Consider the following 12815-nt stretch of genomic DNA (forward strand, 5'->3'; position numbering starts at 1 on the left):
GAAAGCCGTGGCGGGAGGCGCGGAGAAGTTTGTTTGTGTGGGCAGCTCAATCCCGGCTCGGCCCGGGCCCGTGCCGGGGCTGTTCCTCATCTCCGGCTTTCCCCTCACGCAGCCCGGGGGCGCCGAGAGCGCGGGGCGAGGCGGGGCCGTGCGCAGAGCCCGCCCCGAGCTCGCTGCCATTGGCCGCCGGTGCCGTCAGTCGCGGTTGCGGCGCGCTGATTGGTGGGAGCGGGGCGCGGCGCGGCCCCGGCGGCGGGCTGAGGGCGGCCGTGGCCGCGCAGCGCCGCCATTGGCCGAGCGGCTGTGCGGGCCCGGCAGCGGCGGCAGCGGCCGGAGCGCGGTGAGGCGGCGGCGGCGGAGCTCGGAGGCGGCCCCGGCGCAGGTGGGAGCCGCGCTGGGCTCTGCGGGGGCTCGGGGCCGGCTGCGGGCGGAGGGGGCGGCAGGGGGCTCCGGCGGCTCGCCGGTGCCGTGTCCGGCCCGTGCCGGCCCCGGGCTGAGGGCGCTGCGGGAGCGGCTGCCCGCGGTCTCCTTCCCGCCGGGGCCGGGCAGGAGCCGCTGCCGGAGCAGCGCTGGCTCGGCCCGGCTGCTGTGGGTAGGACAGAGGGGCTGCCCCGCGGCCGGGAGCGGGCGGGGAAATTCCCGTCGCCGGAGGTTCGTGTGCCCGGCGGAGAGCGAGGAGTCCTGTCAAAGTGACTTTATTGCCGAGCAGGGGCAGAGGCCGTGGGGCATTTGCCGTGCGCTCTCTGCCGTGGCTGTAGCCCGCAGCCTCCTTTTTATCCTCATTTTCCCGGCCGATCTCCCTCTGCCTTTGCCCACCGGCTGAGTTCCTTGGAAGGTTCCGACTTCCCGATGCGCCTGCTGCCTGTCCTCGTTAATGTGCACCCTCCTTTTGTAGAACAGCCGATATTCATGGCTCTGTTAAGTCTTTGTTCTTCTCCTCGAAGTTCGGGAATGTAGCGGGACTTTGAGCAGCTGTCTGGGTCAATTTGTAACATTTATTGGAAGTGATCTTTTCTCCCGTTACTTCCTTCTCTACAACTCCCTGGCTCTATCTCCAGGCAGATTCACTCCTTGACTCTGTTTTGTCCTTCCCGGGTCCTCTTTGGTTTTGGGATTATTCTCGGTGCCCTCATTCCCTGTCCTTTTGTAGCCGTTTGTGGATCAGGAGGCCTGGCTGCCACCTGCATGCCCTGGCTCAGCTGCTGGATGAGCTGCACTGCCAAGGTGTGGAGCATGGTAAAAAGATGAGAGTTGCTGCAGGACAGAAGAGGAGAAGCAGCATTCCTTTATCCCCTGGTGTTCTGGGGAGCCAGGAAAGCGTGTCCCATTCTCATCCTTTCCATGTTTGGACCAATACATAAACTGCTCTCCTATTTCCTTTCTTATCTTTTTCAGCACTTTTCCTTTGTCATCTCTTTGCCAACAGCAGTTTGAGTAATTTAGTTTTCCACAAACTCTTGGTTTTTTCTGCTAACAGATAATCTGATCCCATTCTCTGGTGAAATGTTGTGTTCCTCATTTCAGTGGCTTGGTCGGCAGGAAGGTCAGGAGCTGGAGCTGTCTGGTTGGTTCTTATTCTGAGGACAGCTTGTAATCTAATGATGCCATTGAAATGATAAATGGGTTCTCTGTCTCCTTATTTGATTTTGTGAGAAACGCCAGTCACTTGGTTTTTAAAATGTTAGAAGTTTAATACTAGTAAAATGGTTATAAAAGTAGGAATACAATTAGACTAATAAAAATTTAGAGTTAGGACAATTGCAAGACATTAAAAAGCAAAGACTTGCAGATGTCCGGATGCTCTCTTGGGCACTTAAGCCACAACAACCATACCTTGTGAATAAAGGAATCACCCCTAAAAAAATACACTGTTGCATATTCATATATCCTTCATGGTTATGCATACATTTTATTTAAAACAAGTAACTCTGTCTGTTGTATGTCAGCTGTTTTTTTTAATCCCCACGGCATCCTCCAGTCTGAGCATGGCCTGAAGAAATTAACTTCTTCTAGTAAGAAATCCATAAATTGCTCTTCTCTGGAGAATGTAGGTGTACCTTGAGCGAATTTAGGTGTTCTCATTCCTTAACCCTCCCCCGCCACACACACACACACATGCATGTTTTCTCTTTTAACTGCTAAAGCTTAATTTTATCTACAAAGCTACGTTTACCGTACTATTAAAATGTTAATACAGCACAAGTTATCATTATAACATAATACATGTAGTAACTATCTGCACAGAGCCATATAACATGCATTTTTCACAAAATCATTTTGGTTCCCAGGGGCTGGTCCATGGTGTTGTAGGATTTGTTCTGGTGGCCGTTCATCTTTTCCCCATGTTTGGGCGCTCCCTCAAGCTGGGGCTGCATCAATTGAACATTTTTTTTCTTACTCCTTCATCATATATTTGAATTCCAACTGATTTCCCTGAACTTGTTCTAGCAGAAACCCCAGTGCTCTGATACACCCTGTACAGCACAGACAGTGACAGCAGATGTTGGAGTGGGCAGAGGGATGATCCCCCCCTTATTTTAGTGAAGTTTTCCCAACATTCTCCATTTGCTGTTTCCCTTTGCAGCTTCAGCCATTTCTGTTGCAGAGTCAGAGATCCTCAGCATGGGCTCTGCCTTCAGCTCTGCAGATTCCATCTGTGCAAGCAGGCAGAGCTTGGGGTGAGGGGCAGAGGGAATCAGCCAATTCCTGCCCCAGGCAAGAAGAGCCAGGTACATTGTCCCCACTTTGCCCCAGCAGTGTTAATTTGCATTTCTGAAGCTCCTCCTGAGTGCCTGGAATGCAGCTTCTCTTCCACAGCAGCCTTCAGCAGCCTCAGTTGTGCCCCCTCCTCACAATCTACTGCTTTTTTGTTTTCCTTCAAATCATCTATTTATTGTTTATGAGTTAAAGGGTCACCTTTAAATCTCATCTAGTTTTGAAAATTTTGAAAAACTCTAATCACTTGGTTTTTAAAATTTTAAAAGTTTAATAGTAATAAAATGGTTATAAAAATAATAATACAATTAGAGTTAGGACAATTACAAGACAAAAAGAGCAAAGAATTACGGATGTCCAGATGCTCTCAGACCCTAAGTCAAGAAAAGCTTGACTTGTGAACAAAGGAATCACCCTTAAACCAATACACTTGTTGCATATTCATACATCCTTCATGGTTATGCATACATTCTGTTCTAAACAAGAAACTCTGTTGTATGTCAACTGTTCCCTTTAATCCCCTGGCGTCTTCAAGTCTGAGCAAGGCCTGAAGAAATTAGCTTCTCCTGATAAGAAGCCATAAATTCCTCTCCTTTGGAAGATTTAGGTGTTCTTCGAAGGGAGCATCTCATTCCTAAAAAGAAAACTCCCCCCACATACATAATCTCTATTTTAACATAATGTTGTAACCTAAAACTACACTTAACACAATACGTAAGGGAATTAATACAGTATAACTTTCTAACATTACATATATAATATTCATTGTAACATTTGCGAAAAGCCAATCATAAATATGCATTTTTCACAATCCCACCTCTTACTGCTCAAGCCAAATGATTTATAAAGAATATTTCCTGTCCTCTTGCATTCTTTGGACTCTGTTGGTAATCAAATAAAACATGGGATTAAACAAAGAAGAAATATCAAAACACTTGTAACACATAAAAGGAAGAATCCTAATTTCTTCCACCATCCCATTCTCAATACATTACCCCACCTGCTAGTTTTTAACGTTATTTTCCCATTTTTGGACTGATACCTGGGTCATAATTTTTTTCTGATATCCTTTGTTTTTTCCAGGATGACATCCTCATTGCCATCTATTTTCAACAACCTGTACACCCCATTCTTTAGCCAATAAATAGCGTAAAGCCAACCTATTTTAATGCACTGCAGGTGATGTTTGGCTTTGCAGACTCAATATTAATTCCAATGCCTGAGCAGCTTTGTTTATTATCTTCTCTATAACTGCTTGGAGTCATTTAATGTGACTCAGGATATAATTTGGGGTTAACACAGAGCTAGACTGCTGTGCTTGTTTTACCTTTTTTTTTACTAATTGTCTCTTTACCGAATCTTGGACTATATTTCTAAGATCAAATGTAAAACAAATCCATCTCTCTCCTTTTGGACATTCCATGCCCCAAGTATTACTACTTTTTCCTGAATTCTTTGTAATGTGATAATTTTCCCCCTTTTTCCTGCAGGTACTTAATTTGGATGGGTTATAACAGTGGCTGTTGACATGGGTGTGTGTAACAAAAAGGAACTTTGGTTTCTTTCCATGTGATACTTTCTGTAGCATTTGTGACACGATCTTGCTGCTATCTCAGAAGGGAAAAGACAACAAATGAGAGACAGAAACAGGAATGACAGAGGTCTGGCTTGGCTTATACCCCCACCTCCCCTGCCTGTGGGGCTGCTGCCCACAGCAGGTACGTGTGATCTTCTCGCTGGTGAGTACAGTGCTCAATCCAGGCTTGCCCTCTGTTTCCCTTGTCACTCCTTTTTTACTCATTTCCAGGCAAATTGTTTTTGACACCTTTTCAATGTGGTTTTCCACCATTCCTCAGGTATCTCTCAGTCCACAGGCATTGATAATCCCCATCTACAAAAGCAATTTATTACTTCAGTTTTTGAGGTCTTTCTGTATAGGGGATTGATTCAGTACTCAATACTTCTTGCCACGAGAACATAGATTTTGTGAGCTACAATGCCAATTATTCTCATAATTTAAACATTCACTTATAACCCAGCTGCCATGTCCAATATGGGGATGAATCAAATAAAGTATACAGCATAGTATTAATGGCAATTTCCCTTCTTGCCTGTACAAGCCACAGGCTAAGGCCAGACTATCAGAACTCTTTGACTCAAACACTCCCGATCCTCCTGTTTGAAGTGGCAGTGTTCCTCTGCCAAGGAGGTGTCAGAGGCGTCTCAGGGCTTATTCAGGCAGGGCTTAGAACCAGTGATGCAAGCTTTGCCTTATTTCTCAGTTAGGTGTTATTCTTTGTACCTGCCTTGGATCATTTGGCTCTTCCCAAACCATTACCACCCAGTCCTGGTTGACAGTCAATTTGGTATCACCTGGTTTTGATGTGATAGTCCATTCCTCACGTTTCTTCACCAATTCTTTTATTTTGCTGGCATGAATTCACCCTCTTTTCCATGGTTGGGATTGCTGCTTTAGTAGTACCTGGAAAGGACTTCTTAATAACACAGTGTTAAAAGAAAAACAATACTGCATTAACTTTCACCATTAGTTTTCTTCAAAACTTTCTGGGTTTAACTAAAAACTTTTTCTATAGCTGCTTCTTCTTCTTGTATCCAGCTGTGCTAATTGCTGCAGAGGCCAATTCTTCTTCTTGTGAGCTATAATTAGTTAAATAAAAAAAGACTAGCCCAAATTTAACACAAGATGTATCACATCTCTTGGTTTTTTGCTTTTTAGGCAACATCCAACTGTTTTAGTCTTACAGCCCCATTCTTCAAAACAAAAGCCTCCTTTCCTTAACAACAAAAATCAGAAGGAAAAAAAAGAAGTATTGTTTAAAAAAATAAAGCACATTGTGAGAGTCAGCTATCTCTGCTTTGATCTTATCTCTATTGGTGGTCCAGCTCTCCCTCTTTTTCACAGCTTTGCCTTTGACTGTACTTCCTCACTCCCCTCCCCTTGTTGTCACTCTGTCTAGCAGGAATGGGGGAGAACTTACAAATAGCTACGGTATGGGGACTTTGGGGGGTATTTCACTCTTTCTCTTTCTCTCTCTTTCCCTTTCTCTCTCTTTCTCTTTTTCTCTCTTCTTCTCTCTTCTCCCTTTCTCTCTCTTTCGCCCTCTTTTTCTCTCTTCACATTTCAACATCCACATTCCAATATCAGTCCACTTTCTAACATTAGTCCTACATCCTGGAGAGGTGAGTCTGCCAATCACCTCTCCCTCCTTTTTCAACTTCCTTACAAATTTAATTACTTTTGTTATGTGTGTTCTGCAGGCTTGTAATTCACGGCACCCTCCACCAAGGGCTACCAGCTACCCACAGCTGACAGTGCTAAAACTAAAGACTTATTTTGCTGTCACAATTTTCCATTCACAAGCTTGAAAGGGTTGTAGGAACAAGGTAAAGAAAAACTTACTTCTGAAGTGATCTTGCCTGCAGTAAAAAATTTAAGGCAATGCTTGTTAGTGCAATATAATTTGCAAAGAAGCCAAGGTTTGATTTGGGAAGGGCATCTGAGGACACAGAGCATGAGTTTTACCAATCTATAATTTGAAGAGGGAATAGGCAAAATGTGGGTACAGTGGGGGAGACAGCAAGTAAGGAATTTATCTCTGCAATACTCTCTTTTTGACTGCCAGGAGACACTCTCTGAAGAGGTTCTTACAGTACAAACAATAACTGGATGGGAAGAGGCACTCTTGAATTTAAGCTTTGATGTCAAAGTAGGAAACTGCCCCTGAGCACTGCAGTGCTGGAGCACCTTGCCTGCAAACTCACCAGAGGCAAGCCACTGCTGCCACGCTGCAGGGCTGCCTGCAGCACAGAGGGAACCATGGCCAAGCCCTCCCTGCAGGCCTGGGTAATCCACACAAGGAATCACAATTGCTTCATAGCTCTCTAACTCATTCAAGAAATAGGAAACTGTAGTAAACAGAGATCTCCCTCACCATCTTTTTCATATGTGTGTGTCACACACCCACTGTGACCCTGGAAGTAACAAACTGTTTACATTAGAAGATACTGAAACTTTTTCTTCATCTAGCTTTGTAGTTTCCCTTTTCTATATGTAGCCACCTCCCATTCTGGGAAAAAATGAGCCCTATGTTTTTTACAAGTGTTTTGTATGCACAATTTTAATTTCTGTTCTAGATACACTGCAAGTAGTTAGCACTTCCAGAAAAAACAGCAAACAAACAAAACAAAAAAACGAAGAAAGCAAAACACATTTGGGTACATGAAAAAGGACTGGTTGGAAGGAAAAATGTTTCTCATTGACCTACCAAGCAGCTGGTGTTACCTTTATTTTAACTTTACACACTGAGAACACTTGATTGAACAGCCTGCATTGACTCAAATTAATAGCAGGTTTTGCTATGTCACAGCTGTAAACTAGTTTTTCAAAGTTAGTACAGTAAGATATGTATTTCAAGATAAAAATCACAATGCAAATTGGAAGAAATTTAGTACTGCATGAGGTGTGCACACAATTAATTTACCTCCAAAAGTCAGTTTATGACTTTCCTCTACCAGGATTGCAGTAGCTGCTGTAGCTTGAATACACACTGGCCAGCCTTGATTTACTGGATCCCACATCTTTGATAAATAAGCCACGAGTCTCTTTACTCCTCCCCACTCTTGAAACAAAACCCTATTTTGAGCTACCCCCTTTTCTTCATTTACATACAGATAAAAGGGTTTTGCTAGTGAAGGTGAGCTTAAAGTTGATATTGGGGCTAGTTTTAACTTCAGTTTTCTTAGTTTTTCATTATCCTTTTTGGTCCATTTTATATCATCTCCCTCTGTCAATTTTTTTTTTATTCAAAAATTTTACTGCCTGTGTATATCCTTCAATCCACAATCTATAATATCCCAATAATCTGAGTATCTTTCTGATTTCCCCCTTTGAAGAGGGAGGGGGAAGGGATAGAATCCCTGTGTTTCAGTCAGGGTTGAGCTTCCAACTACCCTTTCTAAGCAAGTGTCCAAGATATTTTACCTCTGATTCTACAAATTGCAGCTTCCCTTTTGATACCCTTAATCTTTTTTCCCCAAGAAAATTCAAAAGCTTTATAGTAGCCTCTCTAACTTCAGCTTCAGCTTCCCCAGAAAGTAAAAGATTATCCACATATTGGATAATTTGTATTTCAGGGGGAGTGGGGAAAGTTTGTAGTATTGTTTCTAAAGCTTGTCCAAATAAGTCTGGGGATTCTGTAAGCCCCTGTGGTAGTTTTGTCCATCTTAATTGCTGTTTTCTCCCAGTTAGTGAGTCCTTCCATTCAAAAGCAAAGATAACTTGCTCTCCTGGGCTAATGGGCAAGCCCAAAAGGCATCTTTAAGGTCCACTACACTAAACCACTGATGCTGGGGAGGAACTTTACTGAAAAGAGTATAAGGATTTGGTACCACTGGATAGCGGGTCTGAGTTCCTTTGTTAACCTCCCTTACGTCTTGTACCAGTCTATAGCTCCCGTCAGGCTTCTTTACTGGGAGTATTGGGGTATTATGGGGAGACATACAAGGTTCTAATGTCCCATCCTTTATTAGTCCTTCTATTACTGGCTTTAAACATTCCCGTCCTTCTAAAGATACAGGATACTGCCGTACACATATGGGACAATTTTTTTTTCCTCAGTTGTAATCTTTATGGGGTCAATATTTAATCTTTCCCTATTTCCCTCCCCAGCCCAAACTTCCTTGTTAATTCTTCTTCCATCCTCCTGGCCTAGTTTTAAAAGTCTAGCTGTCATCTTCCCATCTTCTGGAACAACCCCTATTCCTAATTTCACTTGTAAATCTTGTCCCAATAAATTGCTACCTGCCCCTGGGACCAAGAAAACATCCCTCATCCAAAATCTAGTTCCTCCCTCTATTACCACATTTTTAATAATGGGTACTGTGAAACTCTCTCCTTTTGCTCCTGTTACTTTTACAGTATCTTTGCTTACACTATAACCTTTTGGAATATTTAACAGAAAGGTTCTTTCTGCCCCTGTATCTACCACAAATTCCAATTCTTCTTGGGGACCCACTCTTGAAATTATCTCAGCATTCCCCACCTGGACCCCCACCTGCGCCCCCCCTCGGCCCCATGGCCCCGCGAGGGGAATTTGGGGAGGTGGGAGTGGGGCAGCGCCAAGGCCGGGCCCCCCCGCGCTGTCCTGGCGGGAGCGGCTGCAGTGGGGACCGAGTGCGGGCGGGAGCGGCCGAGAGCCCAGCGCTGCCCCAGCCCGACCTGCCCCAGCTCCATCCCTGCCCCTGCGCTGGGATGCTGTGGGGCTGGGGGGAAGAGGGAGCCGGCAGTGGGTGCTGGGCCTGGGGGCAGGAGGAGAAGGGAAGGAGAAGCAGGCTTGAGGAACAGAATGGTCAAACGATGCAGGTGGCAGGGGAGGGTGGGATTGTGCAGGAGAAGGAGGAATAGCAGGAGGAAGAGGAGTGTGAGGAAGAATAGGGACACAGGAGGAGGAGGAGGAGCAGAAACAAGGATCACCACGAGGTTCCATCCCTCCTTGTATCTATAGCCTCCCCTCAGCCCCAGGAGCATTGCCACCCCACATGCAGCACGTGACTGTTGAGGGGTTCCACGATTTTCACAGGAGTGAATCATGGCATTTCTCAGCTTTATTGGGTTAAATGTTGGTGCTTTATTTTTTTTAGGGGCTGAATCTTTATGTTTTGGAGGAATTTTTTACTGAATCTTGATGTTTGGGGAGGTTTTGATCTGTGTCTTAAAGTTTTGAGGATTTTTATGCTGAACCTTGGTGTTTTGGAGGTTCTTATAGACACACAATGCCCAATGACTTGGTGAGATGAAGTGGGGACAGGAGGAACTCCCAGTCCAAGATGCTCTGTTCTTTTTTTTTTCCCCCAGACCAGGATTTTTCATTCCCGGGGAGGAATAAAAATGGAGGAAATGGAGGAGGAGGAAAAGCCCTGGAGATCCCGCACAAGGAGTGGCAGCAAACCCAGCCCAGGGAGCTGCAGGGAGGAAAGAGCCCCCCTGAACCAGGAAGGCAGGCAGAGATCCAGCCAGAGCTCGGAGCTGGTGGAGAAGCCTCGTGGCAGGGAGAAGCCCCACAAGTGCTTGGAATGTGGGAAGGGTTTCAGCCGGAGCTCCCACCTGATCGAGCACCAGGTGATCCACACTGGGGAACGGCCCTACGAGTGTGAGGAATGTGGGAAGCGTTTCCGCTGGAGCTCCAGCCTGAGACTTCACCAGAGATTCCACACCGGGGAGAGGCCCTTTGAGTGTGGGGAGTGTGGGAGGAGCTTCAGCAAGAACTCCATTCTGATCCAACACCAGAGGATGCACACTGGGGAAAAGCCCTTTGAGTGTGGGGAATGTGGGAAGAGCTTCAGCCAGAGGAGCAGCCTGATGCAGCACTCGGTAATCCACACTGGGGAAAAGCCCTTTGAGTGTGGGAAATGTGGGATGAGCTTCAGCCAGAAGGGCTACCTGATGCAACACCAGAGGATCCACACTGGGGAAAAACCCTATGAGTGTGGGGAATGTGGGAAGAGCTTCAGGCACAGCTCTGGCCTGAGGAGACACGAGAGGATCCACACTGGAGAAAAGCCCTACGAGTGTGGGGTGTGTGGGATGAGCTTCAGCCTCAACTCCCAGCTTACGGAACACAAAAAGATCCATACTGGGGAAAAGCCCTACAAGTGTGGGGAATGTGGGAAGAGTTTCAGGGAAAGCTCAGCCCTGATTCGGCACCAGGTGATCCACACTGGGGAATGGCCCTACACCTGCTTGGAATGGGGGAAGAGCTTTGGGTGGTGCTCAGACCTGAGAAAGCACCAGCGCATCCACAGCGGGGAGAAGCCCTACGAGTGTCCCCAGTGTGGGAAGAGGTTTCAGATCAGCTCCAGTCTCCTCGTACATCAGCGGAGTCACACCGAGGAGAGGCCCTACCGCTGCCCCGACTGCGGGAAGGGCTTCAAGCACAACTCCCACCTCACCGAGCACCGGCACATCCACACCGGGGAGAGGCCCTACGAGTGTGGGAAGTGTGGGAAGAGCTTCTCAGAGAGATCAGCCTTGATCAAACACCAATGGAGGCGCCACTAAGGGGGGAAGCCCTGTGAGTTCCCCAAGGGTGGGAAGAGCTTCTTATGCTCCTCCCAGCTCCATTCCCTATGGGAGGATCCACGTTGGATGATCCTCAGTGACCTTCATTGGGCAGTCTTGGTGATCTATGGGCCTGGTCATCTGTGTTGGGAAGACACTTGGCTGGGAGGCTCCACATCTTCCTCGTTCCCTGTGGGCACCTAGATAAACCCAGTGGCAGGAACATCCACTGGGGCACAGACCAACAATGGGAATTCCTTGGGGAGAGCAGATTTAATGACTTCCAACTCCATAAAATCTTTTGCATTCAATCCTATCTTCTGGTGGCATCAAGGAATACTGAATGGTCTTGGAGGTATGTCCTAGGTTGACTATATGATGCTTGTATCTCCAGTTGTCTGTTCTGTTTATAGTGAATTATAATTTTTGCACCTTTAAGACTTGTTCCGAGAGCAAAGGAGGGAGAGAAGGGCAGAGTTTGTTTTCAGAAACTGCACTCACTCCTCCACATTCCTGCTCCTGGGCCGGGTTGTTGCAGATGGACAGACAGAGGTACAGATCTCTCCTTTGCTGTTAATTAGTTTTAGCTAGCTGTGGCAGAGAAGTTCCCTGGACTGTGGCTGCTTTTCCCTTTTCTTTGGACCTGTTTAAACCTGCTCTGGCCTGAACACCCAGAAGAGCACCGGCAGCTCACACCTGTGGCCCAGCGGGCCAGGCCTGGACTGTGGCATTTCCAGCACTGGAGGGACTGATAAGAGACTGAGTGAGCTGAGCTACAACCCACGGAGGGACTTCCTGAGTTTGTCTCTCTTTTAGAGCAGCAAGAGGTTTTATTGTTTAATATTGTTTAGGTTTTATTCTTTAAAAAACAGTTTTTTCCACTGTTCTCCAAGGAGATACTTTTCCCAAACTGGCTGGGGGAGGAGCCAATTGAATCTGCTTTCCAGAGGAATCCCTTTGGAGGTTCTCTCCCAAATTTGCTCTGACCCAGGACAAGGTCTTTTCCAACTTCAGGGATTCCACGATTTTGATTTCCTATTGCCCAAGGGTGTCTTCTGCAGCCAGATAGTGGAAAAACTGGGGAAAAGACCAAGATTTTGGAGACAGTGGGGTAGAAACTCCACCAAAAAGGTTCTTCCCTCCACCCAAGCACTTGGATCCTCAGCCGGCATGGACATGGAAGTCTTTTTCTTTTGGCCTTGATTTTGTTTTCATTTCTCTTTATCCCTTTAAAATATCCAATATTGAAGTAAAAATAGACATTGAACTAAGTTAGTGGATGTGGTCATGGTAGGACATAGACATGGTGGGACACGTGTAAGAATGTGCCCTCTGTTGACAGAGTAAACAAGTTAACCTTTTGTTCCCTTAAAAAGGACAAAAGGCCAGGTGTTTCTCTCCTCAATTTGGTTGAAAGACACCTCATAGGACCTCTGGGACTTCACCTCAAACTTAAGGGTAGCTAATTGGACAGGAGCCAAAAAGTCCCACCTAAGCAATTCCCTAGAAAAGAAGAGAACAAAAGAAGTTAATTGCTTTAGTGAAGTGTTTTAGCAAGAGCAAGAGCCTCTGCCCTGACTTGGCTTTTCTCTGTAAAAAGCTTTTTTATTTTTGCCTTTTATTAAAACTTTTTATTCCCAACACTGTCACATGAGCCATCCTGCTTGTTTTATGCCACCTGAGGTAGCTGAGCTATCAAGGGTATAATGCTTATCTCTGAGAGCTTATAAGACCAGGCTCAAAAAGAGAAAAAGCATTAGACATGGAGAGTGACATGGGCACGCATGGACATGGAGGGGGACAGGGCCATCCCTAGGGACATGGGGAGACACAGGCATGGATGGAGACATGGGGGACAGTGACAGGGATGGAAACATGGTGGGGAGACAGCCATGGGTGAGGACATGGTGGGACATGGCCAGTGACAAGTGGGGACATGGCCATGGCCGGTGCCATGGGAGGAACTTGCAGGGGATGAGGGGGATGCTGGGTTTGAGGGAGTTGAGGGTTCCTGGGCAGGACT

The 12815-nt window shown here is 46.4% G+C and overlaps 1 protein-coding gene across 1 annotated transcript; it reads left to right on the forward strand.

Moving 5' to 3' along the window:
• The first annotated feature begins 291 nt into the window (after positions 1-291).
• On the forward strand, positions 292-12433 carry LOC146764100 (uncharacterized). Its single transcript, XM_085565554.1, has 2 exons — positions 292-382; positions 9590-12433. Exon 2 carries the CDS (start codon positions 9623-9625, stop codon positions 10790-10792), a length of 1170 nt encoding a protein of 389 aa, XP_085421680.1. The 5' UTR covers positions 292-382; positions 9590-9622; the 3' UTR covers positions 10793-12433.
• The last annotated feature ends 382 nt before the right edge of the window (positions 12434-12815 follow it).

This window comes from Lonchura striata, chromosome 36 (assembly GCF_050655825.1).
Source record: "Lonchura striata isolate lonStrDom1 chromosome 36, ASM5065582v1, whole genome shotgun sequence".
Taxonomy (NCBI): Eukaryota; Metazoa; Chordata; class Aves; order Passeriformes; family Estrildidae; genus Lonchura; species Lonchura striata.

Bases quoted from the DNA above. Each gene is read 5' to 3' on its own strand.
- LOC146764100 (XM_085565554.1), top strand. From the start codon at position 9,623: ATGGAGGAAATGGAGGAGGAGGAAAAGCCCTGGAGATCCCGCACAAGG.